Here is a 27717-nt window from a genome sequence, read left to right as displayed (position 1 = left end):
GGCGGGACACAGCTCCTGCACAAAAATGACACGAGGGACAGGAGACCAGGAAACTTTTTTACCACTTTAAGATCATGATCTTGCCAAGACAGCAACTTCCCCAGAAGACTTTTTACACTAGTTCCACTTAAATCCGTCTATGCAGGGGCTGCACAAGACACAACCCTTCCTTAATTCTGTAGGCGGAGAATGGGTGCATGGGTCTGTATGCTACCAATAAGCCTCAACAGCAACCAAACCACATTTCTTTGTTTGTGTTCGTGACCAGTGTCTTTCTGGCACAGCTCTGTATCACTGGATACAGGAAGGTGTACAGTGTGGACAGCAAGGACTGATGAATACCTGAGTTGTACAAAACCAACCCACTCTCCCCAAGAGTTTCAAACTTCCATCTCACAACACCCTGCAGGAGATCACACAGAAACGCCTAAGTGTCTGGATGGCAGCTGCAGCTCCAGTTCCAGCTTGCCCTGCCTTTGGTGCTGACAAATACCACTGCATGCACCAGGTATTACACTGTGCAGCCACATAAACACAGCCCTCAACACACACAGGTGAAATACACTGAATAGTCCAAATCAGGATAACATAAACTCTGTTTAAACAAACTTCTTATGAGCAAGGGAGATTTCACCAGTCTCACACTTCTCAAGGGTGGAGCCCTCCCCCCACGGAACTCAAGGCTCAGTAAGCTCAGACTCTTCTGACTGCCTTTACCTATCTATGATTTCACTGGAGATTACCCAGTGGAGATTACCCAGTGATTACACAGAATCTCAGTGATTACACAGAGGCAGAAGTCTCTACGAAAAAAGAAAAAGAGCATGATAGCATTCCCTGTCTACCAAACTAAAAATGAAAACAAGATCCCACAAAACTAAGTCAATGGTTACTCCAGACTGATAAAAATTTGTTTCCTAAACATACAAAATGAGTGCATCAAGTCTGAACAGTAACTGCAAGCCAGAAACATCACAATTCCATCCCAATGTTATATATTCCACTAAAGGATGAAACATTTTTCTTATCTGTGGCATAAATGTGACTTCAAGTGTGGCAGCCATGCCATCTCAGAAGACTTAAAATGCAATGGGTATTAAAATGCAGTACCACTTCATTATCATAAAGGGACCATCATGTTTTGGAAAACTGGCTGCATTTCAATATGCTCTGTATGATGCAAAACTCCCCTCCTAAAAATAGTGCAAGCTATAAATTGCACCCAATAGCACTACTTTTTCCTATCCTCACCTTAAGGTATTGCTAATCTTATATAACAATGAGTATTTTCATGAAGTTACACTTCAGCTTAAACCCTTAAGCAGTTAAAACCTCACTGATTCATGAAGCCCAACAAAGTGCAGGAATCAGTCAGAAACAAGGACAAACCCTTACCCCAATACAGAATTTTTATCTCACCAAGCTCTTAAAAAGTATGAATTTAATGTAATAACAGGAAAGACACAGGTGTATGTAGTAAATGTTCATAACAAAACAACATGGCATTATTTCAGTTAACTCACAAAATTCTGTCAGCAGCTTAGTCCATAGGAGCCTTCACAAATTGGTTGCATTTTAGATCCTAAACCAACAAATGATAATTTAAAACTGTAATGCTTAACAAAGTTAATCTGACTGCTGTATTTCATAGCAGGCAAATCTTCTACCATAAATTTTCTCAGAAGTGATGGGGAAATAACAGTTCACAAGGCTTCGCAGAGGCTTCACATCATTCTATCCTAATAAGCTGCATTTTGGCTTTACTCAGTTTTGGAAAACTTCATTGTACTTGAAGCTTATGCTAGACATTTGAGGGCACTGTGGAACAAATTGCTGATTTCAGTTGGAAACTGGTTCTTTATTAAGTTAAATGTAATTTTCATTAGAGATTGAAGAAATCCTTTTCCACTTACTGCTTAAGGTTTTGTCTCTTCATTCCCACTTTTTTCTCTCTATGAACATAGCTAGTGGATTTAGAAACAGGATTTAAAATTGTTAGCCTGAAAAAATTAAACTTGATGAATCTAAACCAGACCATTAACAATCCTGGTTTAAATATGAAAGCTTACATACAATGCCTATGCTGTGAGGAAAAACCTATTGTATCTGCAGCCTGTGCAGGTAAAAAAATGCTTAACATGAGTTACTCAGTGTGGTTTTTCCAACACTGATAACTCAGAATATAGAGATGATGTAAATAGCTGGCACACTGATTGTTTTAATTGTGTCTCCTCCAGTTTCACAGTTTGTTTGACAAAAAATTTATAAGGCCTTGCATCAAAGCTAACAAATTCTCAAAGTTTTGGCTAAGTATCTTAAAATAGATAGTGTGATGAACTGCATTTAAATGAGATGATAAAATCATGTTTATTAAAAGCACTGATGTTGCTCTGAAGGAGGAGGGGCCATAGGTATTGGGAATATAAATTTTCTTCTTAAGGTATATGCTGGTTGGGGCATTTGCTTCTTTGTCCCTGAAGGGCTATCACGTCTGGCCACATCTTCATTAACTTGTGTAAGAATTGACAAAATATCTTCACCCCTACAGCCAGAAGGAGAGAAAAAAAAATAAAAGAAAAAGAAATTAGTTATTAGTGAGCAGATGGCAATCCACTTAACATCTCCCTGATCAGCCAGAAGATAGAGTATAAACATTTAAAACACAAAAAAAGAAAACACAGTTTTCTCCAAATTTCTCTTTTGTCCTTATTTGAGTCATACTAAAAACAAAAGACCTTTTCTTGCTGTCTTGCTTAATTTGACCAATAAAGAAAAATAGTGGAATAAAATATTTTAACCTATCATAAAATATTTTAACCTATCATAACTGTGCTATCTTAAAGATTATAGATGTGAGGTTTTGAGTGTTTTTTCATAATAAACTTCACATTCTACAGTACATGTATGGTACTAGCAGAGTTAATGTAAATTAATCAGTGTGAAATCATCACTTCAGCTAATTCCATCTACCTTTGAACATGGGTGGGTGTTCCTAGATAAACTACCTTTGGAGAAGAAAAATTTAATCAGAGCACTAAGCCAAGGATTTACCTTGGTACCAACAATTGTAGCTTGCTGCAGAGGGCCTGAATATACCAACTGCCCTCTTCCATGTGCCGGAAAGAGACATATCCATCAACTGTGGCCATGCCTAGGAGGAAATCAGCCTCTTCAGGAATGCTTTCAGAAAGAAAAACTCTCTCTTGCATGGAAGACAAGTCAGGAGTTGGTCCATCAGTATCAACATAGACAGGACACTGTATCTTGTCACCCTGGCATGCTTGGATAAAGAAGAGTTTGGGTTTTGCAGCCAGTTGGGGACATTGTTTGGCAGTGAAATGGGATGTAAGCACACGGATTGGCACAGGTCTTTCATCTGTCCCATAGATTGCTCCTGACTTTCCATGAGATAGAATACAACATATAAAACAGTTCCTGTCTTTGTGATCTGGCACACGCTGCCAAGTTTCCATGAGATTGATAATCTCCCCAGACATCAGATCTGTGTAAGTCCTCACATCCAGACCAAGCCACGTGAATACTCTCTCCAGTTGCTCTGTAAATAAATAAAAGATAAAAGGAAAATTTGAGGCAAGAGAAAAACATTTTATGAAGTCAGTCACCATGCAAGCTAATCTGGGAGGGGGAAAGACCTTACACCCTGACACTTCTGCAGCTTCATCCTCATACTAGTACCAACTAAAGATTAACTGGACTAAAAAAAGATGGCATCAGCTCAAACACAGAGTTCCTGGATATTTCTAGAAAAGCTTCAGAAAATAGTGCATACATTGTCATTGTAAGTGAGCATGCAAATGACACTTGAAAACACAAAGAATCTGCCCTTTCCCAGTTTCAGAAAAGATCTTGCAAAACCTTTCTCACATCATTATTTTTCAGTTGCAGTTTTGACTATTCATAAGAGATAAATAGAAGAAACAGAACCAAGTAAGAAGTTTGCACAGAGTTGCTTGATTACAGATTTTTGCATTATATTAGGTAGAATGATGGTTTAATTTAGTTCAGTTTTAGTTCTTTACTATAGCTGTAGATAAAGGATAAGTAAAAAGTGATTCTTAAAATTATTCAAGAATAATCCAACAGAAAAACCCTGTGGTTACTTGTCCTTTATCCTCTCCCCATGATAAACAAATGACATAATTTAACACATATCAAACATTTCACTCTTTTAGAATATTAACTAACCATAGACAATAAAATATAGTGCAGTACTACAGAATCAACTCACCTGGGGAAACAGAGATCCTCCAAAAATCTCACTTCAGTAACTTACCAGCATCTTTGCAAGAACCCTTCCTCTGAGAACTATTGAAGTTAACATTATTAATAATGAGACAAAATCCTCTGTGTGGCCCATCCATTTTGTAGCTTTTCATAGTCTGTAGAAAGAAGAAGAAAAAAGCTTACAGTTTCAATGGATCTATTCAACTTACTCATATTTACTTAGCATGTCTCAAAATTGGCATCCAGGAGTTAGAGGCACCTAAGACTGTGGGCTATTTTTAACCATCTGGAATGCAATTGTGCCTCCCTCTGTGAAAAAACATCAGTGAAACTCCAAGCACACTGTCACCATCCTATCAAACTGCAGAAGAAGGATTTAGCATCTGGGTTCTCATCTGTATGCACAAGGCAGGATTCAGCAGCCAAACTGTGCAATCTGAGTTGGTGATGGACAGAAGACCTCAAGTGTTTTGAATGTCAAAACAGTGTTTTAGCTTCATGGCAGAGGGTTCACACTGAAGCTATAGGAAGTTAGACATCTGAGTTGGCTTTTTTTGAGAACAGTAATAAATACCTGGAGTAGGTGATTCATACTGATCCACTGGAAAAGGATGCAAGCAGAACAGAAATCTCAGAAATGCATAAACCTATCACACTACAAGTTTTTTGTTAAGATTTAAAATTACCTCCCACTTAAAAAAAAAAAAATTAAAGCTGAAAAGAACCAAAACTTCAAGTACCATGTATTTAAGTCCAACCTTGGGTAGAAATAAAAAACTCCATCCACTGGAGTTCCTTCCTCCTCACTAGAGAGCATTCCACACCTCCTTTTGTGCATTTTAGTAGGACAAAATGAAGGCAGCACTCCAAGTTCCTTCAACAGCTTTGCAGCAGTATGAACATCAGGTAATGAAAAGATATTACAGCACAGTACTTCAAGAAATTAAATAGCTATAAACAAATGGAGCAACTTGCTCCTTCAGTATCTATGGCCATCACAAAGAAAAGGCCAAAGGGATAATTCAGTGGTTACACTGCTATGGTTTAGGAGTGCACACAAGGCCTCTAAGAAGGGATCTCACAAAAGAGATCTTTTCTCATGTACCAAGACCTCTGCAATAGCTTACAAAAAACTCTTGCCCCCTTTTAATCCTTCTAACAAGGGCTTTGCATGCTATCCCTTATGACTTCTAATTTCAAGATGCCCTGAGACCTTTTCTAAACCAGATGCAAAAAGTGAGAACTGTGAAGCTCCATTTGTCCCTTGCACATTCTACTGCCATCTCCACAATGCACAACTTAGACAAATGCAAAATGTTTTGCCTTTTTCAGGAAGATAAGCACATGCGCTGATGTGTGAATAACTTCAAAAGTATTATGTCCATTTTGCCTCCAACACACCTGTCAATATTGCTAAATTTCTGGCCTCCAAGGTTAAAAATATCCTTTGAAACATTCAAAATTATCAGTCAAGGAACTTTATGAGACATACAGATATCTCACAAGTCCTTTCATGATGAATGTCATACAAGAGAGGATGAAAACCTCACACCCCCAGGTATTCAAAAAATATTTAAGAGATTGTCTCAAACCTTGGATCCATTTTCTACATTGCTGAATTCTCCACACAGCTCCATGTTTACTTCAGGGAAGCCTTGTGTAAAATTAGCAGCCTTGTTATCTAGAAAAAACCCCAGCATAGATATTTATGAAGATAAGTCAAATATTTGTGGATGCAGCAAAAAAGTTCAGCTACAATACATAACTTTTTGCATCTGAAATACTGTTTCACAGAAAGGAATAATTCCTCCACACAAGATAGCATGATCATGTTCAGTAGATCTATTCTGAACATTTTTTGGTTATTTTTATTATATTTATTTTTGTGACAAAGGAAAGGCTTCAATTTGTATCAATATTGCAAAATAAAGATACCCATGGTACAAAGATAGATTCTCCCCAAGACATTCAAATTAATTTTTCATCTGGATATCAGCTTAGAAATTACCTGTATTTAAGAATCTGCATTCTTACTACTGAAATTGATATTTTTTGTTTATTTTCTCCTGAATCAGTAATCTCTTTTTTTAATTTTAAATCAAAAATCATCTGTATGCTCATAGCCCATGAATCAGACACACATGCAAACACAGTTTGTTTTGCCAGCCTGTTAGCAGGCAACTGCCTTTATGTAGTGCACATTCACAGATCACAAAGTGCCTTTTACAGGACAGTTGTCATCATCTCAATACTATTACTGGGGAAATGGAGAAATGAGACATAGCTATAAGCAGATTTTCAGTTTCCCAGCCTGTTCTGTATGTGCTGGGCTGCTCTGTGTGGCCTTAGATATTCCAGCACATCCCTGTACTGAATTTCAGGAATTCAGCCAGGAAGTAATGCAGGCAAGGAATTGTTACACCAGATTTATGCCACTCTAGCTCCCATTTCAGCAATACACATATATGACCTTAAGCTCAGTAGCCCAGACACATCTAGTGCTTTCTGCATTTTAGCAAACCTACTCCTAGACTATGAGTTTCTCACCTTTTCCCTTTTTGTAGAGGTCTATTGTCTTCAGGAGATCAGGTGAAACGGTCATACAGACATCCTCCAGTATCTTTACATTGTCTTTAGTTAAAAGGCCCTGCTTTTCCAATAAAGTCAGCAAATCCAAAGCAGACTGACAGCCAAAAGGAGAGAGTAAAATATTTTTGTTCCTTGGAAATCAAAACTTGCTTTTCAGCCCTGTCTCAGACAATCACATTACTTATCTGCTTTGCTCCCTACCAATAGGGACCAGTCAATTTTACATCACCGTAAAAGCAGAAATGTTTCTTCATGGAAAGCCACTGGTTGTGTTTTTATTTGGTATGGTCTTGTTTAAACAGATTGACCCAAACCATATTAATGACTCGTGGCTTCAAGAGGCCTCATTGCTGTGAAACAGTACCAGTGACATGAATCTCCCTTGCATATGGCTCAAGCAGGGAAAAGATTTGATTTGTCACCTTTTTATACTCTGTGAACTGTCAGCGACTGACCTTGGCACGAGGGACCAAATTCTACTCTTGCCTGTCAACATCTTCCTTCTTGCTATCCCTGTGAATACAACCAGCCTAGCTGCATATTATGCTCTATTCTGCCAAACACTTCTCCCACTTTTTCTTCTATTTCCCACCTTCCTTCTTCCCTTCCCACCATGTACACATTTGGCTCACTCCTCACATACAAGAATCATGCATCGCTTTGGAAGATGGTCTCTCAGGAGAAATGTGATTTCCTTCAACATCACACTGGTGATGTTCTCTGACAATTCATACAGCATCTGCCTGTAACAGAGATGCAGTGAGATAAAAGTGGAACAGAAGATGGTATAAAAACCAAAGGCAATCCAATAATTCAAAAATGGAAAGGAAAACAGTATGGCATAGATAGCAGTAATGGAGGGAACAGAATTCCACTGCCAGCTTACCTGTATGGAGATATTCTTCCCTTCTCACTCAGACGTTCTTGTACTTTCTCCTTGGTGTAACCAAGTTTCTCAAGCAAGGAGTGACATTTAATTTTGTATAAGAGTTCAGCTAGTAGGAAAGTGTCTTCTACATTCAGATATTCTTGAGCCATAAGGAGCTTAAAGATGTCTGCTGCTGACTTCACACCTTCTAGTTTACTGAGGTGGAGCAAGTCAGTACAGAGAAATTTTAAAGCTGCTACATCTTCAGTCACCAGATTTTCACTAATAAGGAAAAGTTGCTGATGGAACTTCAAGCTGATATCATTCTCCATGTTGCTGGAACCAACAGCTGAAACAGCTTCTCTCTGTCTGAAAGCAGAAAGCAAACACTAGTAACACTTGAATCCTCAATACAGCAATTCTACTAAAATTTTACCCAATGGTTGTTTGGAAGCCTTGAATTACCTTTTAATTTAAATAAATTTGAAATTTACTTCCTTGTCTAAACACAGACCACAAAAAGACCAGATTTGGCAGAAGCACCGAACAACCCAGTCTATAATTGGAGTTAGCCCTGCTCTGAGCTAAAAACTTTGTTAGATGACCTCAAGGTCTGAATTTTCTTTTCTTTTGAACATCTTCCACATTCAGATCTTTGCTTCTTTCTGTTGTAATGGGGAAGAGTCCCTGCAGTAACTTATTACAGCTATTAATGGAGACAGCACAGTGGTTCATGCGTATTCCCTGATCTGCAGTCCAAGAGCTTGTTCTCTGGCTGTAGCAGGGAGGTGTTCTTCTGTACCTTGGCTGACACTCAAACTGAAGCTGTGGAATAGCCATCCACTCCCAGCTGTAATTTGCTTCCACGTTGTATTTGACATTTGGCATAGAAAACCCTTATAAGCCTCCCTTACAAGTAACAGGCAGTTAAAATGTAATAGCACTCAATGCTCAGTCTAAATAGGCTCTGCACAAGCAACTCACGCTTACTCAGGTTTAATAGAGACTAATCAACCCTGCACTACACCAACTTCTTCCATGTAGCCTAGGCAGTTCTGCCTAGGCTTCTGCCCCTGGAAGGTTAAATAGGTAAGAAGGTGCTTCAGTGCCTTCTGGCTGGTAGGTCTTCAATCTTTTGCTTAGGGCAGTTGGAAGCAAAGGTTTCTACACGAGGGAGCACAATCAGTGCAGGATCTGCTCGCTGCCCAGGCTTGGTCAGCACGGGGCATCGACGCAGGAAAGTAACCAATCCGCATCTCTGATGTATGCTTTCAGATATCGCCTCAGAGAAAGAAAATCGTAGGAAATAAGCAGGATAAGGGTTACCTTTTCTTTAAATTGTGTTAGATGACCTGGAGCACTGCCCCAAGGGTTTAGGTATAATGCAAAGCCGGAGCGCCCGCAAGCGCCGAAAGCTCAGCCCACGTGGGAGGAATATCCCGGAGGCCGCGCGCAGCCGGGAGCAGCACACACAAAACGAGCGGGAGTTACGCTCTGGGCTCGGGAGATGGAGCCTTCCTTCCTTCCCTCTGCATTTCAGCCCCACACTGTGGTACCTCTTACACGAATTCCAGTCCCGATCCCTGTCCCGGCAGCTGCCCGGCACGGCGGCTCGCGGCCCCTTTGGCGGTCCCTATTGCGGCTGGCCGCGGGCGGGGGAGGCGCGCCCAGTTCCCGCCCGCGGCGGGAGGCAGCGTCAGCAGCAGGGCGGAATGCGAGATCAGGTGGATGCGAGGGAAGGAGCCCGTCGAGGAGCGGGGCACGGCTGCCAGCGCCCGCCACGGCTTTCACACGAGCGGTGGCACCGCCCCGCCCCGCCGGGCCAGCCCCGGCCGGAGCCCGCCCGCGGCCTCGGGCCCGTGAGCTCGGGGAACGCTGCCAGCGTCCGGGAAAAGCTTCAGGCAGCGCCTCGGGTACCAAGTGTAAGACATGGCCCGTAATTCGCCTCGCTTTTGCTGCCAAGCCATTTTAAAGCAGGCTACATCGCAAAAAGGCCTCAAACATTTTAGGTACATTATTTAAATTTTTGTTTCTCCACTGGAAGGAAGCTCGAAGAGCAGTGCTTGTGGGAGAGGGCTGCAGTACCGTCTGTACGTAGGTCTGTGTCCGCTGCAGTAAAGGGAGGAAGAAGAAGGTGAGCAGACTGCTCAGTGCAGGCTCCTCGGGGCCTTCACCTGTATCCCCCCACAACCTCGGGTCAATGGAGACAGGATGGGAAGCGTCTGCTTGCTCATGCCAAAAGTTGTTGTACAACACACCAAGAGCAGTTGAGTTACCTGCTCAAACTATAAGGCTTGCTGTCCTTTATTATGTCATCTCGCTTTTATAGAGCTGTAAACTTCACAGCCTAATTTAACAAGTTATAGAGGTCTGCAAGATAAATAGATCAAGAATTTCAGAGTTATTCTATGGTCTAGTTATTCTATGGTCTAGAGAGAGAGACGGACAATCAGTCTGACTGCATACAGAAATTTTATTCAGAATATGAGCATGAAACCCAGCATTTGTATCCAATTATAGTGTCTTATTATTGTTTCTAAAACAGAAGCTGAAAAATAGACATTATTTAAACCAGCCACAGAAAAGCTGTCAAAGGAGATTTAATTTAAATTGAATATAGATTATCCACACAGACAGCAGCCTCTTCTCAGCAATACTGTTCTGCTTGTCAGAAACTTGAAACTCTGGAAAGCAGAAAAGAATTCTCAAAAACTCCCATAAAAAGCTTCTCTGACTCAGGTATTTGTAATAGGAGCCACTGTTACTTCTTATGCAGAGTTCAAAGGGGAGATCAGCCATACAGCATACTCCATCTACAAGTGCTATCACAGTAACATCCTCCTGAACCTAACTTCTATTTTGGATAATGAATTGGTAACCACTGTAATACACAAATATGTAACAGTGCAAAGTAAACTCAATTTACGGCTCAGCCACATCAGTGTAGGTGGCTGAGAAAAAGCATGCAACTCAAGTCTGGTACAAAACACCATCGACTCTCTTGCCTCATGAGTACACCTTCTGAGCCACTTAAAGGCATCACCTTCCATATACAGAGCACATACAGAACTACAAGAAATTTTTTTCACAGTTATGAGAAACCAAAACGGTAGTTAAGTGCCAGAGCAGTGACTCTGGTAGCCTTATTCCAACCTCTCACAATCAGGAGCAGTGTAGCTTGTTTTACCTCCTTCAAGAATAGGTTCTGAAAACCAGACATTTCGGCAGTCCAAGACCGTGAAATTTCACCAGCACGTCACTCTCTATGTTCCTGTGCTAACACCCTAACTCATAATGCATCCAAAATTCTCTTCCTCCTTTTCTTTTGGCTAAAGGATCATTTAACCTGAGATCATTTCACTATCTGCAGTACAGGGACAACTTGATGTAGTCCACACCCTGCATCCATTTAAGTGCGCACTACAGCAAGAAGAAACAGTCCCCATCATGTGTATGGAGGACATAGAAACCTGATAAGGGTGTTTGGAGGGGAGGCCCTCTGAGGAGGGGTTGAGGTCACTTGGTTTGTTCAGGCTGGAGAAGAGGAGACTGAGGGGAGACCTCATTGCAGTCTTCAACATCTTCACAAGGGGAAGCAGAGGGGCAGAGGTTATCAAGTGCTTGTCTCTGGTGACCACTGACAGGACTGGAGAAATCAAACTGTGTCAGGGGATGGTTAGGGTAAATTTTAGGAAAAGGTTCTTCATTCAGAGGATGGTTGGGTGCTGGAATAGGCTCTCCAGGGAAGTTGGTCACAGCACCAATCCTGGCAGAGCTCAAGAAGCTTTTGGACAACACTGTCAGGCACATGGTGAGATTCTTGAGATGTCCTGTGCAGGGCCAGGAGTTGGACTAGATGATCTTGACAGGTCCCTTCTAACTCAGCAGATTCTATAAGTCTGTGATTCTATAAACAGGATTCTATGAGTCCATGATTCTATAAACTACAGGAGAAGCAAAGGACAACTGCCATCACAGAAGTCCTGCATAAATAGTCACTATGCAACACGTACAGGGAACCAGCCTGCCTGAATACCACACCTGAAAGATGTGTCAAGGCAATAAATAATGCTTGGTTATAGATTGTGTATAGTATGAGAATGTACTGAGAATCAGTGTAAAAAATCTGTATCTGACACCCATGAATGCTGCACAATACATGTCTGTCCCCACAACTCTAGAGGGTTACAACCACTTCCAACCAAGCAGCCATTCACAAAGAGAGTCCCTTGCTTTTCCACTGAAAGGGTTGGTTACATGAGCCTCTAGTTTTCAAAACAGCAGTTCTGCATCATTTCTTAATGAAAGGGACATGGACTTTACTTACTATGTCTTGCAGTAAGGCAAAGAACATGTATCCTTCTTAACCCCCAAATCAAATTTGTCACAAAACTAAAAGCAGAATATATTCTACTGCTAATATTTTAAGTAAATAGTTGCATTTAGCATCACTCAAAACCCCCAACCAACCAATCCACAAAACATCAACCAACTCACCACATCATTAGTCTGTAAAGACAGCCACTATTATTCTCACTTCCTTTTTCCTGTTTTCTTCTCCTTCCAGTATTAATACTGTATTTCTCCTCCGAATCGTCTTTCCCCTACTTGTTCTTCTCTTGATGCTCCCTACCATTCCCTCCTTGTTCCTGCTTAAAATTTTCACATTTCTTTTCCTCATCTGTCTCCTCTTGGTTCCATTCTCCCTGCTTTTGGTTGTCTATAGGGCAGCAGAGGCGCTTGTCAAATGCAAAAGCTAGTAAAGGAAATGGGAAAGTGAAGTTAACCCGTGAAAAACATCACATTTTTTAACATTACTTAGATACATGTAACTTGAAATGACACCTTATTTCTACAACCACAGGAAATGTTTGGTTCACCATTTAGTTCATTTACCAGCCACCATAGGAAGTAACTTCTAAGATTCTATATCTGTGATTTTGTATCCTTCTCTTTTTCCATTAAAAATGTAAACAGAAACCAAGCAGAGAATACCAGGACCTTGAATTATTTTCCCGCATAGGACACTATATTAGGAGTAAAAATTAAATATTTACAAGTGGCCTACTTTATTGTCACTAAGTTCAGTGACAATAAACTTCAATACAACCCATCCAGGTTATACAAGCAGGCTAACTGAACTTTAAGGCAGTTAACTTTTAGTTAGGCAACTGCTACCTACATAGGAGAAAAATTTTTGTATTTAGGACAATTTTCCCTTTTATTTTTTCACAAGAACAAGAGCACTTGGGAAAAAATGAATTAATAGAGGCATATTCTTTTTCATAAGTAAAAGCAGTAAGGGTGGCGTGTTCAACCTAATATAGTCTTAAAGGCCCATGGCTGCTACATGCTACATTTAAATTGAAATATTTTGAAGTATCTTTTTACAACTATGCCTGGTACAATGAGTGTGAATCATGTTTCAGCTTCCACGAGACATCTGTCAAAATCCCGCATGTTTTTAACTGTGTGGCAGATTACTGTAATGTCCTGTCATATGTACACTCATTTTTGCATTAGCAGAAAACATACTTGGCCCAAAGCACGGCAGACTGTCTCATTTATTAACACAGAACCCCTGTGAGCAGTGGACAGTTCTAACAATGGAATATTTAATGCAGCAAACAGATGGAATCCAGATTACTGAAAAGACCATCTTTCTCTCCCTTCTGTTTTGCCAGTCTATAGAGGCATGCAAGCCAGAACTTGTTAGCAAAGATCTGGCATTACTGGGTAGGAATGCTTTCCTGAGCCATTTGCCACTACTAGGTGCAGGGGAAAATAATCAATGCATTTCAGTATATTTGTTCAAATATTAACTGCTAGGAGGTATGTTAAAAACCACCAATGAAGCAATAAAAACACTTCTGTTTTTTCTTGGAAAACCCAACAGCTATACAGTTTAGATCTCTTTACACTCTGTTTACCCGTGGCATTCAGTAACAAGATATGCTGCACTGCTATACAATAGCTACCATTCTCATCCAAGCTTTCAGAGACTATGATATTAAAATACAAAATCTAGTGTCTTAGCACACTAAAATGCTTGTAAATTCCTGTGTTTGAAGCAACAGGCACTTTAGATATACATGAAATAACAATGCATAAATAAAAGTATGCATTAAACTGTTTGCATCATAGCAAATGCTTCTTGTTAGTAACTTCAGATATGTACTTTTTAACAGCAATCAAGTGGGAAAAAAAGTTTCTTTCTCAGTGTGTGCTGGAGCAGCAGTGAGTACTGTTGGCTTGGGTCAGCGGTCACATTCCCATCATAAACTTTTTTGTTCAGTTCCATATGGATAGACAATATACAGAGTTTCCTGCAGCAAAAAAAATCAAAAGCATTCCATTAGAGAATGAAGCAAGACACCATTTAAGAATTCACAAGAGAGAAGATAACTTCAGACTCAGCATGGAGAAAATTTGCAATTTCAGTCTACTGCAGAGGCAAGACCTCTAACACACATGGCTGCATATGCATTTTGAGACAAACTCTTATGACCCAAATCATTGCTGTGATATTGATTATGCTGACATGATGATCTGTGATTTCAGGACAAGGCTTTAGGGCTTGTAAAAAGGTACTAAATGTTAGCACTTCAACTACCTTGAATAACAGTTAGTTCCCTGGTAGATCAGCTGTATAAATAAAGCCTTTGTTGGTAAGTTATATATCCAAATGTATCTGACTTTTCCACAGATTCCTTTTGATCTCTTTAAACAGACAAAAGTTTTCTGATAGTTTAAGTTCAAGATTACATATTGGAAATCAATTTGCTCTGTGAATAAAGGGTTAATTAAATTTAGAGAAAGTAGAAAATCCTTCCCTCTCTACTGCCTTTGTCCTGAACTTAAGCACTGACTGTTTACATTTGCAAGCACAGCTGTCTTAATGGTACATGGCAATCTTCAATTTAACAGAAGCCTGTTTATCTTGCAGAAGGAAGATTTCCAATCCTGTCTAAAGCACTGACATACATTATCCAGGACAGGTTCTTCCCTTCTCACTCTGCAAACCCCAATGCCATAACACACTTTAACTTTACACTGTAACATCAGAAACTTCATTCCTATTTTAGGCTACCTTTCTATGCAATTGTGTGAGGATACTTGTCTTTTAGACTATGATACTGCAAGAAAACACATTTCAGGAGCAGATGGTTTGAAATTTAAGGTTTCTCATTCTCCATGACAATAAGCTATAATAGAAAAAGGGTTATTTCTTTCCTCTTACTTTAATTTACCTTTTATAAGGATTACGGAGTAGCTCAGCCAGACAGCGTAGATATTTTGAAGGTGAAGTTGGGGATTGTTCTAGTGTAGACACATCCACCTTGCAATGACTCCAAAAGATGTCTGCTGTATGGGGAATAGTGACTTTAGCTCTGATATTATCAGCATTGCCATCAACTTCCAACAGACAGGTACATTCTTGCTCATTTTCTGGCACAACATAGCTCTGAATAAAAAAAAGCTTTGGTTTTCCTAGGAGTCCAGGACATGAGTCTGCTGTAAAGTATTTCTTTATTTGTTCCAAAGGGAATCCAGAAAAGGTGTGATCTGTACAGAAGATGCTCCGAGAGTTTCCACGGCTGACCAATATGCAAACGAAGCTGTCACAATATTTGTGCTTCTGCCACCTTGCAACTTCAAGCAATGTTTGATTCATGGAGCTCATATTTAAATATCTGTGACAATGAACGTCATAGCCTAAGCCTCTGAAGGTCTCTTCCAACACATCTGAAAGAAGCAACAAGTAATTAAACCAAGGCACACCAAGGCTCAATCTCATCTATATTGAATTACAGTACTTACAGTGTTTTTCTATTGAAACTAAGTAGTTTATTTTAGCACAATAATTAAAAAATCAGGAGTACTTGGTGTTGAGCACAGTACATTGCATACTTATAGTGCTATATGCATGTTGTCTTTCCTGTGAGTTACATGTTTCATGACAGCAGAGACACTGTGTATCTGTTCACATTCCACAGACACTTAAATGTTTTCCTTTAGAGCTAGTATTCCAAATTCCTAAGACTTAAAATATAAGGCAAGGAAAACCACACTTGAAATGATGAAGAGTGATCTGGACAGCATAGGAAGTCTGCTCCACCTTTTCATTGGTCTAAATTACTCTGAATGGCTATTATAGATACACAGAACTGCATAAGAAACACAGAGGTTCTCTTTCATCAGTCAAAAATGAACTTGCTGCAGTCATTTTTGCTTCCTAAAATTTTAAGTGATGAGCTCCAGGTGAAGAGTGGACACTGGAGTCTTAACTGGGACAGAATGGCATTTTCAGGCAAAAAAACCCAAAAGCTGAATAATGAACTCTTTCAATCAAGTTAGAAATTAAAACTGTAGGTAGTCAAACCACAAGACTTAACTCTTACTGTATTTGTGTTAACCTGTGCTGCAGGAAAAAGTGTTAAGATCTGAATAACTACTTTGGATGTTTCTTAATATGGGACTGAAACCAGATACATGGTGGTTAAAACCACAGGTATTAAGTGTTCAGAGAACCACAAGCTACTACTATAACTTATAGCATTGGATCTTTAGTATAAAGCACATATACATTGCCCATGCACAGCTTCTGGTAGGAAAAGAATTACATGCTGCAGCCTGAGATCAGAAACTACCTATTTCTTCAACACTAGCCATCTGCCAACAAACTTGCACTGATTTTTCAGCATCTCCATTCTACATAAAACACTTTTCTCCCCTCATTGTTTATACAATGTAAGGATTGAAACTGATTTCCAAATGGAAAAGTCAAAAGCAGCTATTTACAAAAGAGCAAGGTGCGTTTCTATTTGAATTTTATCAGCATTTGATAAAGTCATGCTGTTTACACTGGGCATTATCAAGTGTTGTAATTCTTGATCCTACAGTATCTGTTACTGGTTCCTTTTCCTGAGATTAAATCTTGGGACAGCTACAGATTCTAATGGATGCCACAGATACAATTTCTAATGTTTTCCCTGCCCTCTTCTTTTTCTTCAGTGTACTCAGACATCAGGATAGTGTGCACAACTATTTCTGCCTTTCTAGCAAACTCCTTTAAGCAATGCCATATGCCCCATCTCCTCTGAATCCCACTAGCACCATAATGTACTTCAGTGCAAGTCCTGCCTTCTATCATGTTAAATGCTGACATTGTGACTTTATACATCTGAGATACAGACTTTCAGAATGTGAGCTCCACAAACACTGCCCTTCAACTACATCAGCAATTCTAAGTTAGTTCACCTGCTGGACCATTACATTTGAGAAAACCAAAAGATACGCCTGAAAAGCCTCTCCTTCCCTACATCTCCCAGCCTCTTACAGAACTGGCTGCAAATACTCCATTTTTATTTTTAGCCTCATGTGTTACAGTGCTTAGAGAGTGAGGGGTTATTTTGACTGTACAAAGATCTAATTCTAGGATTCTACAAAGGCAATTAGGAAACCCCCACATTTCAACCATGGCAGTGACTACACTGCCAGCAGAGGTGACACTTTCAGCTGAACTGTGCAAGATAGGACAGAAGCCCAGGTGCATCATTAACAAAGGACCTCATGGCTATTGAAAATCTCTGGTGTCCAATATGATTGCACTTCAAATCCACAACAGTTTTGGTTTTGTTAGCTGGTGGGAAACACTACCACTTCTGCCAATAACCTGCTGTATGACTGTATGACTGCTGTAAGCCTAATTTTTCTGTTGGTTGCTGAATATCCTTTTTGCCCATCCCAAAATTCAGTCTATCCTCTTCCAAGTTCTTTCATTCAGAGATTCTGCACCAAAAAAAACAAACATTGTCTCCAATAATTAGGACAGTTGGCTTTAACCTGATGTTGTCCCTTCCAACTCTTTGAACTCTTATTAGAATTGGTAGATTAAATGACTGGGACAACACTACCCTAATCTGGCTGGTAAACGTACATTATATTTTTTATACTAAATTCTTCTAATGATCTGAGATTAACAAGTTAAGAGACTTAAAATTACAGAGACTTACCAGTGTCATTGCCAATACAATCTATTATCAGGCATATTCCTAAAGGTTGACTTTGCATTCTGTAGGAATCATCAGACATCTGAGAAATGTGAAAGGACAATTACGAAGTTAATACATCACTTTCTCAACTTTTAGACCATATTATTTTCTCAAATTTTATGTTTTAGATATATTAAATAACATTTTGTTGTTTTCCACCAAGCAGCTAGCAGAAATCTGTCTACTGGGTTGTAATGTATCTTATCTATATAACAAAATCCAGGAGAAAGGGACTAATGATTCTTTTCCCTCTATTTCTAGTACAGGCTTAGTTTTTGTGTACTTGTGTTATATAATCTCACTACCATAAAGATTCTTAAACAGAGACTAAAACTGTACAAGCTTCATGTGAAGAACTTTTGTATTCCTCAGGTGTGCAAGCAAGCACTGCTCATCAGAAAATTTATTTCCTTATTTATTTGAACAATCTCCTTATTCCTAAGTCATCCACAATGACTCTATCACAATTCCTCTCCACTCTGAAGAGAACTGATTGAAGCAAATCAATTTGCTACAGGTTGGTTCCTGGCCTATAGCAGAACTAGTGCAAATAGCAGTTGGCCATCCTTATCATTAATCCCCAAAGCATGTCTGTCTTCTGCCTCGAGAGCAAGGGGTGAGGAGGGAATCAAGAACAAAATCTACTGCATGCAAAGAAGCTCTGTGATTTCTAATGCAGGTGGCAAGAGGTCTGAACTTCAACAGGTTTTAACTTGGCCTCCACTAATAAATGTATGAGTTCTGTGTGCACATCATATATACATGTATTTTGCACACTGCTGCTTCCAGAGTAGCAGCAAATATTTTATATTTCAAATATATTCTCCAAAAACAATTCACAGAACCTGTTTATGGCTGAGGATGTACCCATTGTTCTGTCTGCACACAACTCAAGGAAATCTCAAAATGAAACACAAAGAAAACTAAGGAAGATATTCACGGAGATTATATTTATTTACATGCATACGTATACACAAGAATATACCTTATGTGGCACTGATCCTGACTCCTCAATGGACATGTGAAGTGGTTCTGCTGCAGCTAAAACATACAGAAGCAATCTCAGTATGCAAGTGCCAGTGATATCTTTTAATCACCAGATCAATTATAAAGAAGAATGTATCTACTTCAGCAAAGTTCTCACCCATTGGGACTGCTTAGTTTCTATGTATGCCACTGAAGTTTAAAAATCCCTAAATTATTCACCTCTAAAATGTTAGCTGGATTTCATTCTGCATTGCTTGGGACTAGAAGAAACAATGAATCTCTTCTACACTGAAAGAATTCACCCAACTAATTTTAAAAATCACCATATTTGAGAGGTATTTGAGGTTTCCAGAGAAAACACAATATACATGGAAAGAACCTGGTATTCAATGCACAACTTCCTGGCTGGCCTGGTGGGCAGTTCACTGCTGAACTGACACAAAAACTTCCTTCTTCAGAGTTAATGGGCAGAACTGCACTACACAGGCCTCCAGAGCTGGCTAGCCAATTTTATCCATGGTTTTACTAATAAAATATTTATTCTGTTAAGAAGTTTTGACAGTGGAAGCTTACAATTTTTAAGAATGCTTTAAGATGTGGCAGCACAAGTAAAGCAAATACAAGACCAACCAGTAAGGCCAGGCTCATTTCTGAGAGATATCAAATACTGTCTGCTCCTGATGTAATTAACAGGATTAGCCATGAACACAATTATCAAATAGCAGTCCTTTTGATGTAATGAAATTATTCATTTGGCTCTTTTAGATAAAATGCTCTTACCCAGAGTAAGACTTGATCCATTTTGTAATTTTTTCATGCTCTCATTCTGAATCTGAAATTAAGAAAAAGGCCTAATTTTCCTATTCTCCTTCAAGAATTAATAAACATGTTCCAAAATAAAACACAGCAGTATTTCTTCCTCAGTAAAATGATATTTTGGATTAATTTCTATCAGCTAAATAGAAATACAACATAACAGATGAAAAAACCTACCCAGAGCACAGACAAAAAAAAAAAAACCACCAAAAAACAACAACAACAACAACAAAAAAAAAACACCCAAAAAAAACCCCCAAAAAACAAACCACCAAAAACCAAAAAACACCAGCTTGTTATCATCAGCAAGGAAAAGCCTCTGAAGATGTGAACTTTGCTTCCTATACAGCAGCAGGGAGCTGCATGTTTACTGAACACATGACAATGAATATCATCACATTTAGCAAGGTTAAAGACTTCAAGAAAGGTGATACTAATACAATATCAGAGCTAACTCAAATATAAAGAATACTGCATGCAATAGGATTTGATGACTTTTCAGATACTGAGATATCTTCTTAAACTGTGTTTAAAACAAACCACAAAAAAAAACCCTGAAAAACTCTTCTTAAGAAAGCTATCATTTTCAGCTTTACTTTCCTGGAAAGGTCCAAAGGTACAAAGAAGAAGAATATGTTTTGCAAAGAACAAAACTTCTCCCTCCACAGTGTAATACAAAAAAAACTTCCAAGATACAGATTTTATACGTTCAAAAAATAGGAAAAAATTCACAGAAGTCCTTTAAATGGCATCTTTCTCAGGCAGATTAAATCAGACCATAAACTTGGAAAATAATAGGAATAACAGAAGTAAACCAAGCAATATTTTAGTCACTAGCCCTCTCTAATTCCTCAGGCTCTGAAAGATGGATCTCCTTTTAAAGTCTGGCAATATTTAGAAGCAAAGGATTTGTTTCACTTCTTGTATACTTACCCCTGAGTGATAAGGAGGCTCAATCAGATTGACATTAGGGAGAGAGGCCTGATGAGCATTTACATAAACTGGCTGACAATGAACGGAGGACACTGAAGCTGCAAATTTAACAGAAACACAAATACACCATGATATTTCAATGGTTTTGAAAATCTAAATCTATGAAGAATGCAAATGCCCTTATTTGTTAAGTCATAGTTTTATCTTCAGCACATCTGATTGCTGCTATCAAGAGTAACCAGTGCAAAAAGAGCATCTTACCTTTGTGTTTGTACGTCTGAATCTTCCTAATCAAGTCTATCCTGTGAATACTTCGAAAACAGTTTTCTATCAAATCCAGTTGATTAGGAGCCACCAAATTTAGCTTCTCTAGGTCAATTATAAGAGCTAGAAAACTCTAGAATAGCAACATAAACCCAAACACATCAGTGTCTTTTTCTCCACCAAATGTAACAAAGCAACACAGAAAATACCATGGAGAGGTCATAAAGGCTGTATAAACAATTAGAGATGTTACACCTTCTAAGAAAATTATCTGAGAGACATATGAATCCTTGATATTATCACAGGACTAATAGAAACTACAAAGTGATATTCTTAAAAATCAATCTTAAGTTTTTGAGGAAACAGTTTTGCATTTTGTTTTTGCTACAAAGCCAGCCACTGCAAATGCCACTCACATGCCACAAAGCAAGAGGCAAGAAAAGCTTTGGGAAATTTTCAGGGCCTCTCTCCTTCTCTGACTGAAGATAGAAAAGGAAAAAACCTCAAACGAAGAAGACAGAACTCTTCAGTCTTCTCTGCATGGTGGTCAAGGTTTCTGAGTCCTCTCTACTGAATTTCTGCTTTCTCAGAGGACTTGAAAAAATATTTAGAATGCAAAGCTATAAAGACGTAATTACAATATATGTGTTCTTTTGCAAGTGAAGCAGAGCACAAACAAAAAGTGACTTTGTAATTCAAGATACAGTTCAAATGGTTACTGGTTTGAGATGATTCTTACATAAACTTTCAGGTCAGAAATACTGAAGAAAGACTTCTGTAAAATGCCTGCCCATTAAGTACATTCAACCACCATACACTATAACAAGCACTGTTCCCTCTTACTTTTTTACTAGTTTTCCATGCTTCTTTCCTTGAATTAAAAATCAACGAAATGAAACAGAAGCCACAACTCCTCGTCTGCTTCCTGATGTTTGTGTACTCCTGCCTCAATACTCCTTGAAGTAGTGACTCCTTTCCTTTGCTGTCTAGCTACAGATTTTTTTACTTTAATGTATTTTTGCTGCAGAGGAGAATGCCAGAATTAGGGAAAACATACCTTATCTTTTGCCATTTTCATACGAGGTGCATAATCCCTGAGTAGAAAACCAAGAGAACCCACTTCATCTTTTTCCAGATTTTCATTTATCTCTACCATTAGTACCCTGAAATAAAGTTGAGATATTTCTAAATTATTAGCTTGCAGCAAGATTCCTCCCTTTCCCAACTACTCAACTTCTCCCCATGTTCCAGTCTTAATCTACGATTTCTAAGTAAGAAACAGGTAAAAAATGTACCCTGTTTCAAGATCCAATTAGAAAATACTCTTGCTAATCATCATCTGTGTTTTTCAGACTGACAGCATAATAGCTACTGTTAGGAAAACAGAAGTTTCTTTAATGTTTGACAGAGATTAAGTGAGAGAATGAGACAACAGAACACATCCTTAACTTTTTTACCTCTTAGTTACATGATTTTTATTTTAGTGAGAATTTAATAAAGGAAAATCTTCCTTATTAGTATATGGATTTCTTTCTGAAGTCTCTCAAAGAAAATAACTGGAATTTCTTAATTTAAGCCTCTCAAAACTAATAGACTAAAACAAGTAAGAGAGAGGTCCCTTGAGAAAAGTTATACCACGTGGCTATGTCCCCAAAGCAAACCAGAAAAGAAAATGTGTCTAACCAATGATATTCTTTTAAAGTGTCATTTTTAGCTGCTAATCTAGAACTCTACAAACATCACTGTTTATATTCACAAACACACAAACTCCTTAAATACAGATGCTTCTAATGCCATGACTAGTAAGAAACTACTGAAGCTTAATTCAGGGACTAAATTTGACATTTTCTTTGAACTATAACTCAAGATATAATGTCCTTTTCTGCTTTTCTTCTACCTTCAATAAATATTCTCTGAATCTGAGAAGTATTAAATAAATAAAAAAAAAATTAAAACAACAACTCACCCATACTGCTCCCACCCCTCCAAACAAAGGAAAAAAACAAACCACATATTTTGAACAAGACAGCATAGCTTTGAAATCTGAAATAGATATATTACCTGTAATCAGGGATAAGTCTGAAACTCCTGGCAAGGTGAGCTTCCACTGTTGCTTTCTCAGTGTTCAGGATCCTCCTCAGCAAGTCAAACCTCTTAACTCTGTACAACAGCTCAGATAAGCCAACAGGAGTCAGTTTCTCTCTCTCATTCAAAGCCAGCAGGATCTCTTTAAGATCAGCATTGGCCAAGTCAGGAGCAAGGTCTCGGCACAGGAAAACCATCATCTCTTCTTCTTCTTTACCCAATTCTTCTTGAATCTGATGAATAAGGAAAGCTGGCACTTGGTACCTGGTCATCACTTTGTTGCTGTTCCTTTAAAATTGCCAGCCTACAGGTTTTTAAACTGGAAACCAGCATGACATGAAGCCTGTGTCTACCATAGCACCTCTCTCGTGTTCATTCTTATCTAGGTGCATTTCTACAAGGACAGTTCTGTGGGAGAGAATTAAAAGGCAATAAATCAGTGACCTTCTGCACAAGTCCACAGTTAACTCTCCCATCTGAAGCATTTAACTTTCAACTAACACTCCAACACACACTACTCAGACCTCCTTTATTCAAGGGAATCTCCCAGTTGTTCATTACAAAACTAAAAGTATTTGGAAGGTCATACTAATCAGAAAGACATGCAAATTCTTTTTAGAGTAAATTACCTTACCATGAGTCTGTATATTCCATAGGAAGTGAAACAAAAGTCATCAGCTTGAAACAAATGTCATCAGCTTGAAACAAAAGTCATCAGCTTGCTGATGGGTGGTAGATTAAGTATTTCCAAAGCTCTGTCCTTTTCCGAGCAACAATATAACATTTACTAATTATCTGTAAATTCAAGAGTGTGTGTATTTCCTTATTATTAATATAATTTAAATTTATTCTAATCTGGAGTTAAAAGGATTTTCCACACATACCCTCCATGCTCAAAAAGATTGAAAACCCACTCAAAGAAAATACTCCAACCTTAAATATGCAAATTCGTTCATTCTGAAGGTATAGATAAGCCATAGACCATCTTTTCTTCACTAAACATTCATGTACCATCATGCTGAAAACTGGAACAAAAATTCAAACCTAGAAAAACCCCCAGCCTCGTGATTAACAAAATCAGGAGGGTGCTGTGCTCAATTTCCACTGCCACCAGCTATGGAAATTCTATCTAACCTCCTCTGACCTCCATTACATATAGGGAGAAGTGGCAGATGAGCAAACCTAAAGACAAATCTTAGTCCTTCCACAGAGTTTGATCACTATACTACAGAGTCTTATTTACACCATACTGGAAAGCAAATGCCAATTCAACTTCAAAGCCTAATATACCAAAAGATTCTAGCACCTGAATTAGATTTTTGCAGCATTTTCATCCTTTTGCTACACATTCTACAAGTTGCAATCAAAAATGTCACATATTGTGTCCATAATTAAGCAGGTGAGATAAATTAATCTAAAACAGAGGAACCCCTCATGCACCGTAATGTGTTTTGGAAAGTTTTCTATCAGAAGAAAAGTATATTTATTGCTTTTATATTTATAACTTATTTTCAATCTAGCATCAAACACTTGTGAGAATTCTATAGAATGACACTGTTTTCATGACATAATGCAGTCAAGAAGGGGGAGGCACAAAGCACCTTCATATGAAAGCATCTCCCAGGTACATTCCGCTGGGACTTTCAAAAGACCTTGAAGTAATAGTTTAACTTTAAAGTAAAACAGGAATTTAACAACTTTTGGTCAGTTTTGGAAATACCAGAAAAACTTTTTAACTACTCCAGTTGATTTTTATCTAATCTTTTAAAACCAGTTAAAAAAAAACAGAGGAAGGCTGTGTGCTATTGGGGAATTTCCCACTGAGTTGGAATTTCAGGCATGCAGAATTACTGTTTATATATTAACTTAAAAATAATTTGCCTTTAAAACACACATATGAATCCTCTTCTCTCATGAATTTCCTTTATATATGGTACATTACATGCTCATTATAAAAAAATGCTGATTCTACTCAGTCTTGAAATTATCTTACCTGTATGTAAAACTGTTCACAAGAACACGGGAAAACTGGCATTCGACCATTGCCAAACCACTGATGCTGAACACATTGGTTTCCATCCAGAATTTTCCAGTGACTACATTAACTCATTCTCTGCTGGACAAATGTCAAGATCACAAATTACTGTGGGGGCTACTTCCTAATTTTATGGGGTGGGAAAACCAAAGAAAATGACCAAGGGTCAGTCATTCTCCTGTATGACTGCAGTGAACCAGGAATTGTGCTCTACAGAGCTCTACATAGGAAAACCAGCTGTGCAGATAACATTCATTGGGTACTGTGTGGGAAATGAGTAAAAGCAACAGGAAGTGAATTTTTAGTATAAACTAAAACAGTTTGTAACTTTGCCAATCCACTCTGCCGTAAGATATAAAGGGCATAATGTTCCACCCTTCCATCTGATGACCCCTTTTTCAAATATAACAGATACAGTCATTATAGATGCAAAAGTTAAAGAAAAAAAGCAATCACACCATACACCCAGCAGCCTGGCTTTTGATTATCTGAACTTTGCAACAAGATGACTTACTGAATATGAATTCTCTACAAAGAGGAGAGATAGATAAATCAGCCTATCTTTTATAAGACAAAATAAAAAAGTTCATAGTCATCAGAGATAAAGTTGCCTCAATAATTTTTGTGCTCATGTGCATGTCTAATTAGGCTTTTTTTTTTAACACCCTTGCAAAGGAGCAGGAAATAACATACTAAAATTTCACACAAAGATGCACAAGGCTCCAGTTAACTCCTTGCTGGCATTTTGCATCTTGAACCTTTCCCAGTCATCTTTGCAGCAACAAAACCAGGATATAACTCCAATGGGTGTCGTTCTGATTTAGGAAATTATCTTCCTTCCACAGGACGAGCTCGGCCGGAAGAGCCGTGCTGGAAGGGGGGAACAGAGATGACCTTGCCGGGGGGGCTCGGGCTGCGCTCTGCTCTGCCTTAGCTGCTGTGCTGGAACGGCTGCACTTGGAGGAGGCTCATCTGGCATTTTTCAAAGTCGCAGAGCATGCTCCACGCCTTTTAAATTCCCCTATTGCCTCACTGCCCTACGGCCTTCAACAGAACTTGTACAAGGTACTCAGGAAAAACTGGGAATTGCTGCGGGGATCACCACATTCCTTACGACGCTAATTTGTTTTAAGGTCCCAGTCCTCTTAATTAAAACAAAACAAAAAAATAACTCCAAAAGCAATCAAAAAATCCCCAACTACTAAACGTGGTTTATGCAGATTTCCAGTAATTTTTCTAAGTGCGTCATTTAAAATCACATTCGGTTTCGGCTCTCACCACGAGCTCAGACCGAGCCCGGGTCCCGCTCGCAGCGGCGCTGGGCCGCCTGTGCTCAGAGCGCGCGGTGGGAAGGGAAGTGCGAGGGAAGGAGGGGGGAAAGGAACGGAGGAAGGTAGAACGCACCCGGACGCGTCGGGGAGGTCTCTACAGCAGCCAGGTCCGCCATTTGGAGCAGGGAGGAGCCGGGGCCGTACCGGCCCGCTGGCCAGCGCCAGGCCAGGGGCGGACGGGGAGAGGCAGGATGTTGGTTTTAGTTTTGTTTCCTGCTGTACCCCGGAGTCAAACAAACAAAACCGACTCACGGCGGATGGAGGCGGGACAGGGCCTGCGGCGCGTCCCGGTACCTCCCCCTGGTATACGGACACGGCGGCCGGGGCAACGCTGCCGGGGGAGGCCGTGGCGGCGGCGCGGTGCCGGGTTCAGCGGGTGCACAGGCGTTCGGAGGCGGTGTTTGTGTCCTGCTGCTGGTTTGGGGACACACAGAAGGGCTCTGTGGTGGCCCTGCGAGCTATGAAGTCGTAGCAGGGTTTTCGGTGAGCGGTTACAGACCTGCGGTCAGTGCGGGCACGTGTTTTGACAGGAGTTCAGCCGTAACCCCTCGTAGGGCTCATGGCTCACTCTGAATTTGTTCGTTCACAGTGAGGCTAACGTACAGCTGTGTGAAAGTTGTATGCTTCCTGTTGTATAATCTTAAGTAAATACTGCGTAACGCTTTGTTCCTGAAAACTGGATGTTGCTATTTCCTTGACATAAACTAGCAACTTCCATGAAGCCATTTACTGCGGGATGCTAGCATTGCAGCTGGAGCTGCTCTCCTAAAGGCCTAAAATCTAAAACTTTCTGAACCAGACAAAAGCCACCTCCCTATATGGTGAAATCAGACACATGCAACTCCCAGCTCAGTGGATTTCAAAGCCTTTATGAAACAGTGAGTCATTTTTCTGTGCTGCTAAAAATAAAGCAGTGGAAGCGCAGTACTCTGAGGTAGCACACATGAAGAGTCACGCTGTCTTTGGAACTGCAGGGAAAAAGGAGACAGAAAATATTCACCCACACTAGAATTTGTACCAAGTGGCAGCTCTATGTTCTGAAAAAATCCATGTATTCTTACTGAAATTGTATGGTCAGGCTCTCACCATAGTATCAATCATTCAGGGCTATCACAGTATCCCCGCTATTAAAATGTAGCTGATTCAGAAGGAAACCAGCTACCTACTGTGAATCAGTATGCACAATTTGTCCTTGGATCTGTTCCACACAAAAAGTGGAGCATCAGTTTTATTTTTCAGACTTTGTGATACAAAAAGAGTTTCCTGTCTGGTATTGCAATAATGTATGTTCTTCACCTGCTGGTGCCACTGCTGTTTGTGACCCTGGTTTTTGCCAGTAAAAGATCTATGCTGGTAGAAAGGCTGTTCTCATAGAAGGACAGACATTGCTATGGTTACAGTGAAGACACATTTGGTACTATTATTTTAATACACAAGAAATATTCCATCCACAGGCAGGATTGGTATTATTATACCTGTGAAAGAAAATATTTATGAGTATTGTACGTG

General features: G+C 39.4%; 2 protein-coding genes across 3 annotated transcripts; both read right to left on the bottom strand.

The window, feature by feature from the left end:
- Nucleotides 1-1424: 1424 nt before the first annotated feature.
- LOC136558671 (caspase-10-like) lies at nucleotides 1425-12298 on the bottom strand. Its single transcript, XM_066553294.1, has 8 exons — nucleotides 12200-12298; nucleotides 7721-8071; nucleotides 7478-7577; nucleotides 6793-6928; nucleotides 5838-5926; nucleotides 4295-4400; nucleotides 3052-3556; nucleotides 1425-2542 (listed from the first exon to the last, which is right to left on the bottom strand). The coding sequence occupies exons 2-8, from the start codon at nucleotides 8032-8034 to the stop codon at nucleotides 2371-2373; spliced, it is 1422 nt and encodes a 473-aa protein (XP_066409391.1). The 5' UTR covers nucleotides 8035-8071; nucleotides 12200-12298; the 3' UTR covers nucleotides 1425-2370.
- On the bottom strand, nucleotides 10156-26471 carry CFLAR (CASP8 and FADD like apoptosis regulator). 2 transcript variants are annotated; one of them, XM_066553292.1, is made up of 12 exons: nucleotides 26282-26471; nucleotides 24836-24958; nucleotides 22819-23250; nucleotides 21815-21920; nucleotides 20755-20890; nucleotides 20494-20591; nucleotides 19525-19576; nucleotides 18743-18798; nucleotides 17719-17797; nucleotides 14953-15448; nucleotides 13881-14028; nucleotides 10156-12458 (listed from the first exon to the last, which is right to left on the bottom strand). In XM_066553292.1, the coding sequence occupies exons 3-11, from the start codon at nucleotides 23112-23114 to the stop codon at nucleotides 13884-13886; spliced, it is 1464 nt and encodes a 487-aa protein (XP_066409389.1). In that variant the 5' UTR covers nucleotides 23115-23250; nucleotides 24836-24958; nucleotides 26282-26471; the 3' UTR covers nucleotides 10156-12458; nucleotides 13881-13883. The 2 variants fall into 2 exon arrangements, with proteins under 2 accessions (XP_066409389.1, XP_066409390.1); XM_066553293.1 differs by having other exon boundaries at nucleotides 24836-24955.
- Nucleotides 26472-27717: the final 1246 nt, after the last annotated feature.

This window comes from Molothrus aeneus, chromosome 7 (genome assembly GCF_037042795.1).
Source record: "Molothrus aeneus isolate 106 chromosome 7, BPBGC_Maene_1.0, whole genome shotgun sequence".
Classification (NCBI taxonomy): domain Eukaryota; kingdom Metazoa; phylum Chordata; class Aves; order Passeriformes; family Icteridae; genus Molothrus; species Molothrus aeneus.
This window is presented reverse-complemented; position numbering and strand designations above follow the sequence as displayed.